General features: G+C 46.2%; 1 protein-coding gene across 1 annotated transcript in view; it reads right to left on the bottom strand.

Annotated features, from left to right (window-relative positions):
- Nucleotides 1-2,894: 2,894 nt before the first annotated feature.
- Nucleotides 2,895-19,693, bottom strand: part of LOC135909873 (uncharacterized) — a 200,294-nt gene continuing 183,495 nt past the window's right edge. Inside the window, exons 3-4 of the mRNA XM_065441908.1 lie at nucleotides 4,178-4,718; nucleotides 2,895-3,082 (exon numbers count right to left, since the gene is read on the bottom strand). Coding sequence (XP_065297980.1) covers nucleotides 4,196-4,718 — 523 coding nt within the window. The 3' untranslated portion in view covers nucleotides 2,895-3,082; nucleotides 4,178-4,195. The remainder of the gene's footprint in view (nucleotides 3,083-4,177; nucleotides 4,719-19,693) is intronic.

The raw sequence follows: 19,693 nt of genomic DNA, 5'->3' as shown, positions 1-19,693 counted from the left end.
TTAACTCTCGGATTTAATGGTGTTATAGAAAGAGAATGGCGATTTCTAGTTTGGTACCCCGAGGAATAGGTAAGGATATTGGAGGTGTCAACTTTGAGATTATTATTAATGAATTGATAGAAAAACTTTAAGCGACATATGCGATTTCTGTTAGGAATAGAGGGTAAACCGCTTTTCTTGAGGAGGTCACTGACTGATGCTCGCCCGTAAGTGTTATATATAAACCTTACTGCTTTCTTTTGGATTCTTTCAAGTTTATTTATGTTTACCTTTGTAAAAGGGTCCCAGATAATTACTGCATATTCTAAGATTGGTCTAATAATAGTGTTGTAGGCAAGGAGGCGTGTACCAGGGGTTGCTAGCTTGAGCGAGCGTCGTAAGAAAAAAAGGCTTCGGAGAGCGTTTGCTGAAACATAGTCGACATGCCTGGTCCAAGAAAGGTTAGCAGAGATCCATAGACCTAGATACTTATATTCTGTGACTTCGTGAAGAAAATTATTATTAGCAGTGTAGTAATATAGAAGAGGGAGCTTTTTAAGTGTTACTCTCATAAATACGGTTTTTTCAAAGTTAATTGACATTTGCCACTTCTCACACCAAGAAACTATTTTTGCAAAATCATTATTCAGCCTAATTTGATCATCAGTCGAACTTATTTTCTCATACAACACGCAGTCGTCGGCATATAACTTAACACGTACTGTCAGGTTTTTAACAATATCATTAATAAATATTAAAAACAGTAGGGGGCTGAGGACGGATCCCTGGGGAACACCAGAATCGACAGGAACGTAATTGGAGCAAGTTTTATGCAGTTCGACAAACTGACGGCGATCAGATAGGTACGATTGTATCCATGTTAATATCTGTTTATTATTTATAATAAAACTGAGTTTATGAAGCAGTTTCTTGTGCGAAACCTTATTGAAAGCTTTTCGAAAGTCCATAAAGATAACATCAGTTTCTTTTCCTTCGTTGATTGCTGTCGCAAAATCATGGATTGTTTCGACCAGTTGAGTGCATGTGGAATACCCTCGTCTAAACCCGTGTTAAACATCTGCCAGTACATTATGCTCGTCGAGGAAATTAGTTAGATGCTTATGAATGATGTGTTCCAATAATTTGAACGTTGTTGAAGTTAATGAAATAGGGCGATAATTTTCAATACACGTCTTCTCTCCACTTTTATGCGAAGGCTTAATTCTAGCAGTTTTCCAATCACATGGTAGAACACCTTCTTTCAATGATCGAGTGAATAGGACGCACAAATACTTTGAACACCACTCTGCATACTGTTTAAGGAAGGCATTCGGAATATCATCTGGTCCAGGTGATTTCTTAACATCCAGTTTTACTAATAGATTAAAAACACCCTCTTCAGAAATTATAATATCAGGCATGGAAGGAAGGGACATGCTAAAGGGTGGGAGACGCCCGTCATCTTTAGTGAAAACTTTCTTAAAGGTGTTATTAAATGCTGATGATACCTGGACATTGTCACTTACATGTTGTCCATTTATAATAAATGCATCGGTAGAACGACAAACTGGTGCAATTGACCGCCAAAACTTTTCAGGTGCAGTTTTTATAAAATCCGGAAGTTTTTTATTGTAGTATTTTTCTTTATCTTTCAGAATGCATTGTTTTAATTTCTCTGAAACTTCATGAATTTTTGCCTCTAAAAAGGCTGAGCTTGATTTTTTTATTCTTTTCTTTAATCGCTTTAGCTTGCGCTGCAATTGCAAAGTTTCTCGCGTAATCCAAGGATTGTGATTGTCTGACTTCTTGCATATCACTGGTACAAAACGCTGAATGCAGTCACGAACAGTGTTTATTTCATGAACAATGATTATTTCATGAAGAAATTAATTGAGACGTTCGTGGGGGAAACATCGCGAACTCCACTACCCGACTATGGTGGAGCGCCTAACGAGGTGTTGGACGCCCCCATCACAAAAGCGGAAGTGCGAGGAGAGATTGTAAGACTCAGAACGAAGTCGGCTCCAGGTTCTGACGGGGTAACGAACAAAATGCTCAGAAATTTAGACGATGATTCCATTAGTTATCTAACGAAGTACATGCAGGAATGTTGCTAGTGCAATGTCCCCTTATACGTGATACGTTAGACCCAGTGCGCATGCGCGCCTTTTACCGCTGACTACTGCGGCGGTAAGCGTAACTCGCAGCCACCGCAGATTACCGTATATAACTGAGGACCGCCTAGACCAGCCCAAACCGCCCACTACGATATGAATTCGCCCTTGATGTTTTTTTTTTTCGTCGTGATAAATACTTGGTAAAGTTAGCCATCGGTTCGTCCCATCAACGGAGTCCCATCTCACCCTGGGAACAAAGTGATAGCGATATATCTTATCTTTTAAATTGATATCAGCTGTATGAGACACTGCTAGACCCAGAGAGACCTCATTAACCCGTGGAAGTGTTTTGATATTCACCGAGTAGATGGCGCAGCATTAACGCTAATGATAATCAGCGATGCGATTGCGATACGAAAGGCATCGGGCGTTCTTAAGTACACCATTTTTTTTATTGCATGCTTAGCGCATAATAACGCGCACTGATAGATGACAGTATATTGTACACCGCCGATCACTCTGCATGTCTACCATGGTTGTACTGAGGCAGCCCAACCGAAGAGAAACTCATAGACCAGGGTAACATATCGCTCAAAGATATTTGTCCCGATTTGTCACACGTACAAAGATTAGCTGTGTACGCGAAGTGAAGCACACTTAGATAACGCATAGGTGGCACTAGCTTTCGCACAGTGCTTGCTACCATTGCCGCTGAAACCCAACGCACGTTCGATAACATGCACTAAGTTAGCGCTTCATTTGCTCTGAATTTATGTGGTCAATAATGATCCCCTGCTAAGAGTTAGGGCGGGTAGCTTTATTTTTGATGGACGCTGTCCTCGTGAGGTGTCTCCGAGCAGGACTTGGCAGGCCAACGGAAAGTGCAGCCCACGTAGTGAAATCGGTCATGGTGCCACCACGGGACTCGTTCTCCGAACCGTGCCGTAGTTTGAGCACGCTGCTGCAAAGACTTTACAGCGGGCTCACTGGATGCGTAAGTAAAGGAACAACGAAAGAGAAAATCTGTCAGGAGGGCAGGCACGACAGATACATTTGAATCAGTTTACACCCGCTAATATTCACTGGTGAAGATCGATAACAGAATGTATGATGAGATCAGAGTGTCGCTTATTTGTAATACAAAGAAAACCGAAATTGGCCGTTACCGCCGCAGTTAACGCGTTTCGCTTGATGCTATTGGCCAGAAAGTTAAGTCGGTTAAAAACAGAAGGAATCATGATGCGCGTGAGACAAGAAAGATGTCAATATCCTACCCTCGCACGTTGATAGGACAGCTGCAAAATATAAGCTGCACGCTCAAAAGATGATTTATATTGGCACCCGCTCTGCAACGTGGCAGATGCAAATAGTCGCTTCGCCTCCGTGAGTCAATTACCGTCAAGGATATCCCCATTTCCACAGTTTTCAAGTTACCTTGGCGTGTAACGGTGCCGGCTACATCCCCTCCCTGCCTTTTTGTTTCTTTGTGCCACCATAGACGTCCTTTATATGGACCCCTGTTAACGGTCCTTTCATCTTCGAATCCCAGCGCTTACGGAAGCTGGACATTCCCTATGGTTCTGGCTGCATGTTTATGTTGGCATTTTATTACAATGTGCTGAGTTGTCTCCGGACTTTTGTTAATGCGGATCTAATTCCAACCCGGGTCTCGAAAAACAAGGCGTTGTCCGCTCTGTTATTGCACTAATTTTCTAGGCTGATTTCTTCATTACGGTCTGTGTGATTCATAATGATTTTTTTGCTTTCATCCTTTGCACAAAATTCGCCCTATACCTGCTATACTTTCTTTTTGATGACTCCATAATTGATTGCCATCTTTCTTGACCTTTTTTTTTCATGCCATGCCTACGCTTTTGAGGTAAAAATAATTGTTCTCTTTAGCCACCCATTTATTTTGACCGATGTTCCTTAATCTTTCTTCAACACTAACTTTGCCTGCCTCATACAGCTGTGGTAAGCGCAGCTCGAGTAAAAGTCGACGACCAGCGCGTATGATATCATAAACTGGATTTCTCTTTTGTCGAACTGCCCTAAGGAATATCCATGCGTTGACCACGTACCTGAGGCAGGTGCTGACATCATTTGTTCGCCACCTGGCTGTCCTTCTCGGCAGGTGCTTCGTGCATGACTGCCTCTATGGGAGGACCACCAGGAACGACAGCAGGAGCGTCCGGGCTCTCTAGGGTACCAGAACCCTTGCGAGAGGCCTTCTTGGACCCTTCTGCGGAGCCAGCTGCCGATGCGCTCGCGGATCCCTTTCCGGAAGCCGAGGCAGACCCTTTGGCAGAGGCCGAGACTGACTCTTTGGCGGAGCCCGAGGCGGACCCCTTTCCGGGTGATTTTCCTGAACCCTGGACGGACTTGTGGTCACTACGATGCTCGTACGATGGTGCTGAGGATACCGCGGACTTGTCACCGCCTTCCGTGGCCGCCGCGGCCACCTCGCCGCCCGTGGCATGCGTCTCGGACACAGCGCTCACCAACACCCTCTCTGCTGGCACGCCTGACGCACTCGGCGTCACATCGTCGGGGCCCGGCTTCTGCAGTTCGGTGCTCGACGGCGGCCTCCTCTTGGGCGGCACGCCATACTGGTCCAGCGGACTGCGTGCAGAAACGCCGAAGAAATAATGTAGTACGTCCATTCTCCATGTCTCATGCAGTCATCACATGTCACCTTGTATACCTTGTATATGCGGCAATGAAGGAAGTGATCTATGAAGCACACAAACAATGAAGTGACGATGAAGCACCCGCTGCGGTGGCTCAGTTGCCGTGGCGTTCTGCAGCTGCGCAATATGTCGTGGATTTGGTTCCCGGCTTCAGCGACAACTTTTGGATGGGGCCGAAATTAGAGAAAACAAGTTTCGTGAAGGTTGATTGAGGTGTCTCAAACTACGGCGTCTCAAAGTGCCAGTAATGACATTGTTAAACCGCACAAGGCCTCAATGTGGCGCATTGCACGCCCGACTTTCTCAGCGCAGTTATACCGGCGTATTTCGAGAGTGACAGTGCTTGGCAGGACCCCGGTGTAGCTCTTCTGAATCTGCGCATAACTGGAAACCACAGCCGCTAAAAACAACGTCAAGATGTGCGCCAGTGCGCTGGGAGTTACAATGACGCACAATGTAGCGCCAGGTTAAAACATGCACTGGTATTACAGGCCGGACAAGCACTCACGGATTGTCTATTTTGATGCGTAACATGTTGGCAGACATCTGTTTTCCTTTTCATCAAGAAGAATCTGCGCACACTCTTTTTGGGTGCCGTTACATAGGGCGTGCTTTTTTAAGACCCGTAGAATTTTTAGAGAAAGGCTGAGCGTATACAAGGTGACGTTCTTGCAGACAAATTGCTTGGATAATTGTTTGTACAGGAAAACCATTCATTCACAGTGGAGGAAAAGAACTACGAAGCTTACCAGCAAGTATGCGGCCTTTAGGGTGGGCCACACAGCGACAAAGAACGTCAAGCGGAAAGTTAGAGAGGCTGAAATAATCTCATGGATGGCGGCACTGGAAAAGAAACCTGCCATGAATAACTACTTAAGAGGAAAAAACGAAATCAGGAAAGAAACCATTTATGATAACTCAAAGGGAAGCTCATTACTTTTCGAAGCGATATCGGGATGCCTTAGAACACGCACTTATGAAGCGAGATATAAGAAGGAAGAAGAAGCATGTGCTTGCTGCGGTAAATTAAGCTACGGAAACTATGGAGCATCATTTATTAGAATGTGAAGACGTCTACCCCGCGGTGTATTTAGGCACCACTGGCCTCCTTGAAGTCATTGAGTTCAGCGGGACCAGTGGAAAAGTAAAAATGTCCGCAATAGGGATTAGGAAGAGGCGATTGGAGGATTGGTCGAAGAAAAGCAGGGAAACGACAAAAAACAGAGACATTCAAAAGCACAATTCGCAATAGGGATCACAAAATTTGGGTGTGGTAGGTCATCGTGTTTTTTTTTCTTTTTTTATTGTTGAACCTAGGTAGGACATCATGCAGTAAAATAGCAAGAGCTTGTTGGCGCAACCCACCGCCCCGTTCCAAAGGGGCGTAAGTAGATGTATTCCTTTACGACTTCCAGTGCCTCACTGCCTAATGTAAATTGCTGTTCTCTTCCGAGACTGTTAAACATTACTTTCGTTTTCTGCAGATTAATTTTTAGACCCACTCTTCTGCTTTGCCTCTCCAGGTCAGTGAGCATGCATTGCAATTGGTCCCCTGAGTTACTAAGCAAGGCAGTATCATCAGCGAATCGCAAGTTACTAAGGTATTCTCCATTAACTTTTATCCCCAATCCGTCCCAATCCAGGTCTCTGAATACCTCCTGTAAACACGCTGTGAACAGCATTGGAGAGATCGTACCTCCCTGCCTGACGCCTTTCTTTATTGGGATTTTGTTGCTTGCTTTATGGAGGACTACGGTGGCTGTGGAGCCGCTATTGATATCTTTCAGTATTTTTACATACGGCTCGTCTACACCCTGACTCCACAATGCCTCCATGACTAATGAGGTTTCGACAGAATCAAATCCTTTCTCGTAATCAATGAAAGCTATGTATAAGGGTTGGTTATATTATGCACATTTCTCTATCACCTATTTGATAGTGTGAATATGATCTATTGTTGAGTAGCCTTTACGAAATCCTGGCTGGTCCCTTGCTTGACAGAAGTCTAAGGTGTTCCTGATTCTATTTGCGATTACCTTAGTAAATAGTTTGTAGGCAACGGACAGTAAGCTGATGGGTCTATAATTTTTCAAGTCTTTGGCGTCTCCTTTCTTATGGATTAGGATTATGTTAGCGTTCTTCCAAGATTCCGGTACGGTCGAGGTCATGAGGCATTGCGTATGCAGGATGGCCAGTTTCTCTAAAACAATCTGTCCACCATCCTTCAACAAATCTGCTGTTACCTGATCTTCCCCAGCTGTCTTCCCCCTTTGCATATTTCCTAAGGCTTTCTTTACTTCTTCCGGCGTTACCTTTGGGATTTCGAATTCCTCTAGACTATTTTCTCTTCCATTATCGTCGTGGGTGCCACTGGTACTGTATAAATCTCTATAGAACTCCTCAGCCACTTGAACTATCTCATCCATATTAGTAATGATATTGCCGGCTTTGTCTCTTAACGCCTACATCTGATTCTTGCCAATTCCTAGTTTCGTCTTCGCTATTTTTAGGCTTCCTCCGTTCTTGAGAGCATGTTCAATTCTATCCACATTATACTTCCTTATGTCAGCTGTCTTACGCTTGTTGATTAACTTCGAAAGTTCTGTCAGTTCAATTCTAGCTGTAGGGTTAGAAGCTTTCATACATAGGCGTTTCTTGATCAGATCTTTGGGCTCCTGCGATAGTTTGCTGGTATCCTGCCTAACGGAGTTACCACCGACTTCCATTGCACACTCCTTAATGATGCCCACAAGATTGTCGTTCATTGCTTCAACACTAATCTCCTCTTCCTGAGTTAAAGCCGAATACCTGTTCTGTAGCTTGATCTGGAATTCCTCTATCTTTCCTCTTACCGCTAACTCATTATGCGGCTCCTTATGTACCAGTTTCTTCCGTTCCCTCCTCAGGTCTAGGCTAATTCGAGTTCTTACCATCCTGTGGTCACTGCAGCGCACCTTGCCGAGCACGTCCACATCTTGTATGATGCCAGGGTTAGCGCAGAGTATGAAGTCTATTTCATTTCTAGTCTCGCCGTTCGGGCTCCTCCACGTCCACTTTAGGCTATCCCGCTTGCGGAAGAAGGTATTCATTATCCTCATTTTATTCTGTTCCGCAAAGTCTACTAACTCACCCCTGCTATTGTTAGTGCCTATGCCATATTCCCTCACTGCCTTGTCTCCAGCCTGCTTCTTGCCTACCTTGGCATTAAAGTCGCCCATTAGTATAGCGTATTTAGTTTTTACTCTACCCATCGCCGATTCCACGTCTTAATAGAAGCTTTCAATTTCCTGGTCATCATGACTGGATGTAGGGGCGTAGACCTGTACAATCTTCATTTTGTACCTCTTATTAAGTTTCACAACAAGATCTGCCACCCTCTCGTTAATGCTATAGAATTCCTGTATGTTACCAGCTATATTCCTATTAATCAGGAATCCGACTCCTAGTTCTCTTCTCTCCGCTAAGCCTCGGTAGCACAGGACGTGCCCGCTTTTTAACACTGTATATGCTTCTTTTGGCCTCCTAACTTCACTGAGCCCTATTACATCCCATTTACTGCGCTCTAATTCCTCCAATAGCACTGCTAGACTCGCCTCACTAGATAATGTTCTAGCGTTAAACGTTTCCAGGTTCATATTCCAATGGCGGCCTGTACTTTGCTGGTGATAACTTGAGTATCAGAATACTAGCAAAGAATTACTAAATGCTTTAATTAAAGCCTTGGAGGCAATTCTTCATGTGAAAAATTTGAGGACAGACATATCTTAATGCTGGGATCGTTAGAGACTATGAAATCTATTTAATTTCTTGTTTCTCCATTAGCGCTTTTCCAGATCCACTTGTTATTGGCCCTTGTGAAGAAGGTATTCATTATTCGGAGTCTATTCCGAATAATTCTGGCATCATATTTCCTCTACTACTCCTAGAATTGATGCCGTAGTTCGCAAATGCTTGTTTCCCAGCCCGTTTTTTTCCCCACTTTGGCATTGAAGTCGCCTATGACTAGAGTATACTGAGTTTGCACCTTTCTCATGGTCATCCAACAGCTTCATAAAATTGGTCAATGTCATCACCATCGTGAATGGAGGTTGTAGCACAGTATTGTACTATTTTAATTTCATTTCTGCTATTCATTTTTATTCGGATGACTGCTTCTTTCTTATTAATGCTGTAGAATTCATCAAAGTTGTCCACTATGTCCTCACGAATTACAAATCCTACACTGCATTGTCTCTCTCATATGGATGTCTCTCATATCGTTCTCTCTCGCAAATAATGTAATTACATCGTTATATGCGACTTCTGCAACGTAACAAATTGGTGATAGGTGCGAGGTACCCACGTAAAACAACGGAGTTCCGCAGTGGACATCACTTCGGAGTGGACAACTTCACGGACGAAACAGGTCCCGACATGGCGTGGTCCACATCGACGTCTACACGACCGATGGTTGTGCTGACTCTGCCGCTGCATCCAGGAACGTTCTGCGGCACCGACATATTCGACGTGGAAGATTGGATCGCTACACATGAGCGTACAAGTGCCCACAACGAATGGGAACCGACGATTATTTAAGCTAACTTGGTCTTCAACCACAAGGCACGGCGAAGGTGTGGTATACCACGAGAAAAAGCTTAACGACAGTGACACGTGTAAGCAGAAGCTGAAGGAGTTGTCCGGCCTCCCACAGGGTGGAAGAAAGAAAGAACTCCGTTAAGAAAAAGCTAGCAACCCGTGCCCAGACGTCCACAGAATCATACTTCTCTTACATGCAGAACGTGCTGGCTCTTCGCCTTAAGGCCGACAGCGATGTGGCTGTCAGACAAGGCTGGCTATGCATTGAAAAGGATCGCTGGCGATGCTCTCAACCTGCTCATGTGCCAAAATTGAGACAATATAAGACATAATAAAAGAGTGTCAACGGTATGAGCAGGCCAAGAGCAACTGCATTGCAACGCCATTCGCACCTCTGCGGAAGGCAGCTGCGTCATCCTCTTGTGACGACAGGCTAGAAATGCAGTGACCATCATCATCAGATGACTTCACACGGAGAGTGCGGCGAGAACTTGAAGCCATGGCTCCTGTACCCCTCTTTTCCCGTCCCAGTGAGCCGAACAACTTTCCTGCACCACCATCTGTACAGGCAATAGTCTGCGAAAAACTCGCTACTCTTGCAGTTTATTCTGCATGTTTTTAAGAAGGGCCCGATGACGTGCAAGTTTTGCCTGCCAGTTGCGCCAACAGGCGTCATCTTTTCCTGCAGCGCCGCCGCAAATCTCTAGACACGGCGTCACCTCGTCGCCATTGTAACTAAACGGCCTCGTCGTGATTGGGACTGAATGAGTTCGACGAAGCAGGCTTTGTGCCGCAACACGACACCGCAAACCGGGTCGGCCGCGAGTGGGGGAGTTGCCGCGAGAACGTCGTCGGGGACCCCTTCCTACGCGCCGACCAAGTCGCAGGACAATGGCTACCCGGGCACGCTACCCATGTCAGCTCCGAGTTCTACGAAGCCCCTCTGACGTCGGCTCCGGACCGTGCACCTGCGTGTGGGTGCGTGTGCGCGTGTGTGTGTAAGCCGTCCCAGGGAGAGGCGGCGTGTTTACAATGACTGGACGAACGTTTCCGTCCCCTTGGAATCAAGGGGGGACCGAGTGTTTGTAAGCCGCTGTTGTGCGGATGCTTGACACACTTTCTTAAGTAGTCATGTTGGACTGAGACACTCTCTCAAGCATTCGTGTTAGACTGACGTACTTTCTCTCGAAGTCATGCTAGACTGATGAGCTGCATGTAAATACTGTAAATAAACCCTTATTCCTCGTTCTCGATGAGAAGCAGTCCTTCCCTTCATCAATGTCCTCAGCGTGGATAAGTTGGAAGACGGCATGGGCCAGCTACCTTCTAATTCATGCCCGACTCCAATCTTGACAACGGATCATGAGCGATGGGATTGTGCCCCCAATCTTGACAGTGCGCCGTTGCAGCTTCAAAGTTATCTCATGCTACGGCTCTATCAACTGGGCCGTAGTATCCTGCACGCTACCGAAATCCAGCCGAGTGGTACAGCGCTGATGGTCGGCCAATCTGTTTTACCTGCTGGCGTATTGGTCACATTGCAGTTCCTAGGTTACTAAATAAATTCATATTTGAACGTTTTTCTCTTGAAACATCTAGTACACAAACTCTAAGAAATCATTTTTTTGTAAGCCGTTGTATTCCCTTTGCATTAAATTCTGACACGAATGACATTTGCATCTCTGTTAACACCTATACATTGTGTATTGATGAGCATGTACCAAGAGTTTATACCGACTGTTCTGAATTTCTTGCATTATATTCTGTTATGTAGTGCGTGTGGATATTGTACTTCTTTGAAAAACTTTTGATCTTGCTGTACGCCATGTAAGGGGGCTCGGGCTCCCTCAAGCGAAAATCGTTAGCTTTTTTGCCTGAGCCTACCCACATCATAAGGATGTAAATAAAACTGACTTGAATTGCTCGCCATTGTAACAACCACACTGTCTCCTCTCCTCTACGGCCGCCATTCACTAGTTATTAGCTCCCCGAACACTCGAGCGTCGTTAGCAGCCTCAATTGACACCACAACAGCCAAACAATGACACTCGTGGACCTTGGAACAGTCCCTCGTCGTCATTCCAACTAGCTCGTCGACCATCGTCCCTATCACCGCAGGCTGGTCGCCCACTGTGCACAATGCAGCCCCGACGCCCGTCCCCAGGAAAATAAGCGATGCAGCTCGCCGAGGTGACGCTGCATTGACGACTCGACCGCAAAACCATCTGATCACTTTGCCGACAAACCAGAGCTTGACGAACGTTTCAAACGATGGCGTCCCAGCACTCATTGACACTGGCGTGGACGTATCCGTGATGAGTGCCCAATTACGCCGACGCCTGAACAATGTTCTCACACCCTCTGCATCACGCACCGTCCGCGTCACCGACAGAGGAACGCCTACCGCGCAATGTGGGGCGCTTAACATCTTTTGTTTGCCGCTTTGGAACAATGTCGTTACGGTGTGATACTCGGCTTAGACATTTTGTCGTCCCATTCAGCCCTCTTTGATTGCACGTCTAGTTTCATTCAGCTTGAACTGCCTCACGGCAGTCACACAGCCACGGCTATGCTCTACCAAACACGACCTACTATCACCTCAAGCCACTACGTACGTCACTCTGTCATTTCCATCTGTTCCTGACAGCATCTATGTACTACGTCAGCATCTATGTACTATGTACTGGCATACTGCTTGAAAGAAATTTGGTCGTTCCCCACACCGGTGCTCACTGGGACAGGCAATCAGACTTCGCTCCCTCTCCTTAATTTTAACTGCTCGACTCAAACTTTCCCAGATGCAGGTCCTTGGGCGACATCACGCCTGTGAACGATTGCGACATATCGGCGCTTGACGCGAACATTACATCTCCCTCTACAGGAACCTCCGATTCACCGACTCTTACAGACGATCTTAGCAAGATGATTGTACCTTATCTTCTTCCGGCACAAGGCTGCTGACCTCCGCTGCCTCTTAGAAACTTACCGCGACATTTTTTACCTATCGTATTTACACCGGAGACACCAATCCGATATGCCGCCGGTCGTACCGTGTTTCACATGCTGAACAAGTGATAGAAGGAGAAATGGATAAGATGTTGACTAAAGGCGTTATCGAGCCATCTTGCAGTTCGTGGGCGTCCCCTGTTATCCTTGTCAAGAATCAATACGGGAGTTGGCGCTTTTATGTAATCCACACAAAAGCCCATCTCAACAAAATCACACCCAAGGATGTCTAGCCTTTGCCGCGTGTTCATGACGCTTTGGACTGTTTGCACGGAGCCAAGTACTTTTCATCGATGGACCACCGATCAGGCTATTGGCAAATCTTGGTAGATGACATGAACCTGAGAAAACTGCCTCCATAGCACCGGACGGCCTGTAACAATTGAAGGTTATGCCATTCGGCTTTTGTAATTCCCCGGCAAACTTCGAAACAAAGATGGACTCCTTACTTCGCGGCTGTAAATGGTCCACATGTCTGCGTTATCTAGACGATGTCATCGTCTTTTCCCCAACTTTCACGAGTGATCTAACGCGTCTATCGGCTATTCTTGCTGTTTTCCTGCGCGCCGGCCTGCAATTGAACTCATCCAAGTGCCACTTTGGACGTCGTCAAATTACCATTCTTGGCCATCTTGTCAGTGCTGCTAACGTTCAACCCGACCCTGACAAGATTCACGCTGTGCAGAACTTTCCTGTTCCGTCTTTCACCGCAAATGTAAAAAGCTTTGTTAGGCTATTCTCATATATTTCCATCGTTTTATCAAGAATTTTGCAGAAACCGCTCGCCCACTCATCGACTTAATTAAGAAGGACGTTACTTTCACATCGGGCTTTGCTCAAACCAAATCCTTCTCAGCCATCGTACGCTACCTCACGGCTCCCCCATTGCTGGCTTCTTATGATCCATCTGCCACAACTGAACTTCGCGCGGATGCCAGTGGCCATGGAATTGGGGCTGTTCAATGGCAGCCTAACGCAGAGGGCGTAATTTCATACGCCAGCCACCTCCTGTCAACCACCGAGAGGAATTTTTCAGTTACCGAACAGGAGTGTCTGGCTTTAGTTTCGGCGGCTGCTAAACTCAGAAGGGTTTGCGTGCGAGCTAGTTGGTAAGGATCATTCATATTTAAAACAGCGCCAAAAAACACGGACAAGGGAGGACACAGGACGAGCGCTGACTGCTAACAACACCCTTCTTTGACTCTCTTTATGCCTGTTGTAAATTGTATATATTTGCGCAGGCTCCAATAAAGGTGCTGTTGGCAGTCACCGCTCGTCCTGTGTCCTCCTTTGTCCGTATTTTTTGGCGCTGTTTTAAATATGAATGACAGCTGCTAAATTCCGCCCCTATTTGTACGACCGCACATTTTGCGTGGTTACCGATCCCCATGCCTTGCACTGCATTCCCTCCCTCACTGGACGATTGGGTAGATGGGCGCTACGGCTCCAAGAATGTTCATCTGCTGTTTTATAGAAGTAAGCACTTTTCCACAAGAATGCCGACTGCTTCGCCCGCCATCCTGTCGGCTGCCCTGAATGTGATGCGCATGACACGGAGTCTTGCATTCTGGCCGTTTCTTATCTGTACGAAATCCACACTGAACAATCGCTTGTTGAAGGCTTACGTGTTCTCATCGATCGTCTCAATTCTGGACATTCGGAGCACACGCTGCGCATGCTCGCGCTTCGTGACGACGTTCTTTACCGTCGCAGCTTACGTCCTGAAGGACCAGAATTTTCTCTCGTTGTACCACGCCATCTCCGTACATCAGTTCTTTAGCAGTTTCATGACGCCCCTACAGCAGACCACCTCGGCAATTCGCGCACTTACGCCCGCGTACGGCGCCGCTTCCACTGGGCAGGCCTATACCGCTCTATGCACCGCTACGTTGCTGCCAGTGCGCTCGGTCAGTGCCAGCATGAATAAAAATCGAAAGCGGGCTGGCCACAAGGAACATGCTTACGAGGCCACATTATTAATCACAGCATCACAAAAGGCTAGGTTCCGTCATGTTGATTCTACAGGTTTGCAAGGATTGACTGAGGGGCTAGTTGGCTCATTCTCACCAAAAGAACTGCGCTTCAAGTTGCTAGCGCCGTGTGTGCTTTCTCCTTTGTGTCCCGTCTTGAAGCGCTGTTCTTTCTGTGACTTTACAGATGTTTTTCTGCGTCAGGTACGCTTTCCAAGAGCGTTTAATTGGAAATGTTTTGTTCTCGTAGCTCCTACAGAAGCATGTTTAACCAAAATTACTTCGCACGGCTAGATAATCTCGAGGATGGGCTCCAAACTGCCCATTTTCATTAGCCACCTAAGATCAATTATTTAAAGTTTTATTAATTTAGCTTAGTTAATTACATACACAACTTTATCAACCTACTCCGCATCCAGAGGTTACCAATCTGAACACTCGAATGATAGTGTCACCAATATTCGTATTGGTTTAATAGTTTTCTATGGAGCAGTTAAAAGCAGCCGGCATATCGATGGCGCTGTAGGCTTCTTATAAAGCAAGCATGCAAGCTTGAATAGGTTTTCTTGGTGCGAATCAAGTTCATGAGCTTAAACGTGTGTGCCCAACCGTGCACTTCTGCCTTTACAATGAACTATTCTACTTTATGACATCTTAGTTGAAATCAAGAAAAATAAATTGGCGTGGGCAGGAGATGTAATGAGGAGGGAAAATAACCGATGGTTATTAAGGGTTAGGGACTGGATTCCAAGGGAAGGGAAGCGTAGCATGAGGTGGCAGAAAGTTAGGTGGGCGGATGAGATTAAGACGTTTGCAGGGACAACATGGCCGCAATTAGTACATGACCGGGGTAGTTGGAGAAGTATCGGAGAGGCCTTTGCCCTGCAGTGGGCATAACCAGGCTGATGATAATGATGGTGGTAATGACGATTCTACATTATACAAGAAGCACGTCAGCGCTAACGTGCATCACACAAGATGTGCGATAACATTGTGCGCACTCCCGATTGGACTGCTGAGCGTTGGTGGCATCAGGCTCGGTTTCCTGGCATCAGCAGGAATAAAAACAGCTGCCTGGGGGAAATCATTGGATACATTTTCAGTTTTCTGTAACATCAAACCCTTGCTATGTAATTACCTTTTTTTCTTTTGTCAGTTACTGTGGGAAAATACGGCATCCAACAATCTAGAGCATATTCACTTACTACAGAAGAAATATCTCCGACATACATACAATGCTCCCTACACTCCATCGACAATACTTTCTTCCTGAACACCGGTGTAATTCCACCGTATAATCTGTACAAATATCGATTAAGTAACGTCTATAAGGCGGAAGTCTATAAGAATATTTTTCATCTGCATAAACTCGTCCAATTGCAAAATAGAGCACCAAATTATATCACAAGACACTTCGAAGACTGGACAGTACCGACTCCACGGTCAAACTATGGGAAACAGTGCCTGAGGCATACATTACCCACACTTCTAAATTATTACGATTCGGTTCGTTTCAATCTTTTCTCTTCGTCTCTCATGAGCTTGAGTGACCATTCTATGTGTATTTTTCCATTGATGCTCTTCGTGAATTTTGAGTAATGTATATGATGTGCAATATTATGTATGTACGGTATACATGTGTATATTATGAATGAATGAAAAAAATGTGATGCTGCCTCTGCCCAAATGAGGCATGGTGGACTTGTCAAGCTGTCCAATGGACAGCTTTTTTCCGCCACCCCTTATCTGTACCTTACAAGATGGAAATAAACTTTCATTTCATATGGATCAGCGCGGGCATGCACTGTCGCGGACAGAATAAAATGGAGCACGGTGAAGGTGGCCGGAGCGGCTGCGGGGCCGGTGCTGCTATCGCGCTTCGCGCGCTCGCGACGAGAGTACCCCGAGTGACGTCAAACTTATACTCCACACCCTCGCTCTCGCGCTGGCGCTTGTCGCGCTTGATAAATTTCTAGTGCCACGTTCGGCTCCTCTGCTGCTGATGGTCTGGACGAAGGGGTGCGTGAATCGCCAGTAGTTCAGCACTTAGCCATAGAGAAAGGGATTGAACAAGAGCGACACTCGGCGAAAATTGGAAACAGGAAACACGTCACGCTAGAGTATTAACATCGACAAATTGGGGTCGCGAGCACCGAAAAAAAAAAGAAAAATGTGAAATAAATTAACAGAAATTCTTTTATTTTTTATTCTTTCCCGGAAAAATTAAAGATATCTGCGTATATATTAAATTTAACTTTGCGGCTTACTTCCGTTGCCTAGCGACAGGCGAACCGGCCAATGAGGAGCCAGATGTTTGCGTCATTCGTCAGACACAAGGTTACTAGACTAGCTTCAGTTTTAAAACTCGGCGCCGTTGCGCGGAACCGCCACCCGCCCGCGCCTTCGTGGCGCTGCAGTCGCGCCCGGCTTCACTTCCTCACTAGCCGGCTACGTGGGCGGGCCGGACTAAGTACGCGGTGCAGCGTTGGTGTATTCTGTGGTTCGTTGTTGGCGGCGAATTTCAGCAAGCATGTCATCCGTGAAACTGTAGCCTTCGCCGAGTTTCTTAAGAATATCAGCAGACGATGCCGAGGTGCTGAGTACCTGGCTGCATAGGCCGCCATCAGAACGATGTCGACAGTTCGGCGCGCGACTATTTCTGGGCTCCCAGCAATGCGACGCTTCGCTCGGCGTGAAACAGAGCGATTCCTCGTGCCGACCGGGCACTCACTGCGAAATCAACGGCACGCGCTCGTGCCACTGCTCCCGCGTTCGTCGTCGTCTTCCACAGCTGGCTGTGTGCCCGTTCATCTTTCCAGCGTAGAATTTCACTTCACTTCTGTCGTCGTAATGGGGAGGCCGCGTTTACGGGGGTATGAGCCACTCATTGTCATACGTAACGGAAAGATTTATTTTGAAGAAATTTAATTTCGAAGAATCACAAGCAGCAAATCGCAGGCGAAGGCTGCTAACCACGCCGCCGAGCAAACTCGAGACATCGAACGCAAGCGACAACTGCGGACATACCGTCAGTGAAGTCGTTCTCTCTCGCAGCCGATTGTGTGTGTAACCTCATAACTGAGAAATACTTTAATGAACCCTCGGGATTCACCCAGTGATAAACACAGGGGCCGCACGTTTCAGCTTCGCTGATTAAGCATCTTCACGGAATAAAAAATCCGACTTTTTTTGTGTGTGTACAAAGACCAACCTCATCTTTCTTTCTGTAGCGCTTCTTTGTCGTGGTGAGAAGCTTCGGTGGGGATGAAGATCATCCTACAATCACGCACTTTGGCTAGATATTCAGGCTCGTGAGCCTAAACTGCGCGAAACGTTAAGACGACAGGAAGAAACAACATTTAGAAACGCAGCTTCTGCGCTTCGCTGTATGCGTTTCTTTCTTTCGTGCAGTTTACCCTTCTTTCAGTATTAACGAACTGGCGCGATCAATATTATTGCTGTAGGTGGATACGGCTTTCTCGTGGTATCGCTAATTCGGACAATGGAGAACGCCAGCGAGCGTGAAACACGCGCAAACGGCCGTCCGCACGAGCTAAAGGCTGTGACGAGAGGTCTGCAGTGGAGCACGATGGAACTGCATTGCCCTCTGGCGGTTGTCACAGAACTGGCGACAGCGGCTGTAAGCGCGCGGGCGGGGAGTAGCTAGTCTAGTAACGTTGGTCAGACACACCACCGAAGCGAGAGAGACCGGCCGCGCATCTGAGCATTGGACTGTTCGGGCACCCGTCTGCCTGTTTTTCTATTTTGATATTTAGCCTGATTTATTATTACTATTTTCAAATACTGTTGGCCGTCTTGGCCGTAACAGGCTGGGTACAGCTAGTTTGCACATAGCGTAAAAAAAAATGTAAACACTTTACAAACGTAAATTGGACATGAAGCAATGAATGTTGGAAATACAATGCGAAACAAATAATGAAATACAAAAACAATAGTTTGGCTAAGAAATACATGTTTCTAACATTGTGACAGTGATATTGGAAGCAGCATGAAAGAAAGACTATTCTATGTATTTCTAGAATAGTGTGACAATTTTTGCACGGCACCACTAAGATTAAATTTCATAAAAGGTTTTTAACGTGTTCCTCAAAGATTTCAATGCTACTCGACTGCGAAACAGACGCCGGCAAACTGTTCCATTCCTTAATCGTTCGCGGAAAAAATGAATAAGCGTACGTGTCCAGATATGCTTTTGGAATTGAGAACATGCAATGATTGCTTGATCTGACGTTTCTAGCCTGCCTGGGAGCAAGATAGGACGTGGTTTCAATATTGAAGTGGCCTTTCGACAACAAAAAAAGAAATTTAAGTCTAGCTAACTTCCGCCGTTGAGCCAGTGGAGGCAAATCAAGCAACCGAAGCATTTCGGAAACAGAGTCAGTACGATAATACCGGGAAAGAATGAACCTTGCAGATTTTCTCTCTATGTTCTCAATGCGGTTTATAATTCCGGATTGAAACGGATCCCAAATGACACTGGCATACTCTAACGTTGGTCTAATGCAAGTTAAATATGCAAGTAGTTTGACGGGTGTCGTTGCTAGCTTTATTTTCGGCGAAGGAACCCTAACTTTTTTTCTGCAGCTCCACAAATTCTGTCTATGTGTGATTTCCAACTTAAGTCTTTCGAAATTGTTAAACCTAGGTATTTTATCGTTTCAGCTTCGGTAAGAATTGTTGAGTTCATCTCATAATTACACTCAATAACATGCTTTGTTTTGTTTGTAACTCTGAGCATGACTGATTTAGATTCGTTAATTTTCATTTTACTTTTTGCGGCCCACACTTCTACAGCTTTAACGGCTTGACTAAGTGACGCCTGATCGCTTTGGTTATTCATTTCACGATATTGACACGTGTACTTATCTTTATCGGGCGACCACGTTTCGCCGCTTAACAACTGTAATCGCACAGCGAGGGACGCGCCTGAATGTATCCGATGTTTCTGGAAAGTTATCGATGCTTCTACCTGGCTGGAAGAAGAAGAAGAAGCCGACTAGTGCGGTCGTGCAAACATCGGCTCCCGCTTCGATCAATGTTCTTGCGCCGAATTGTTGTGCCACCCCTGAGAACCTGGTGGCGATCGACGCGTCGTATCACAAGGATTACGTGGATGCCCATTTTTTACCGGTGGGTCCATTTTTCGCTTCGTTGGAAACTGTTTTCTGCGTGCCACGTAGAAAAGGTGCCAGCCCCTGGCTCGCGCTGCAGGCCTAGGCCTCACGCGCACGACGGAGTGTAGGCATGGCCTCCGGCTCAGCTGTTGAAGGCATGGAGATCACCCCGGAGGAAGATATTGGATGGATGACAGCCATCACTCGCCGAAGGAGACGCG

The sequence above is a fragment of the Dermacentor albipictus genome, unplaced genomic scaffold (genome assembly GCF_038994185.2).
Source record: "Dermacentor albipictus isolate Rhodes 1998 colony unplaced genomic scaffold, USDA_Dalb.pri_finalv2 scaffold_31, whole genome shotgun sequence".
NCBI lineage: Eukaryota > Metazoa > Arthropoda > Arachnida > Ixodida > Ixodidae > Dermacentor > Dermacentor albipictus.
Note: the sequence above shows the minus strand (reverse complement) of the source record. Positions and strands in the feature narration are given on the sequence as shown.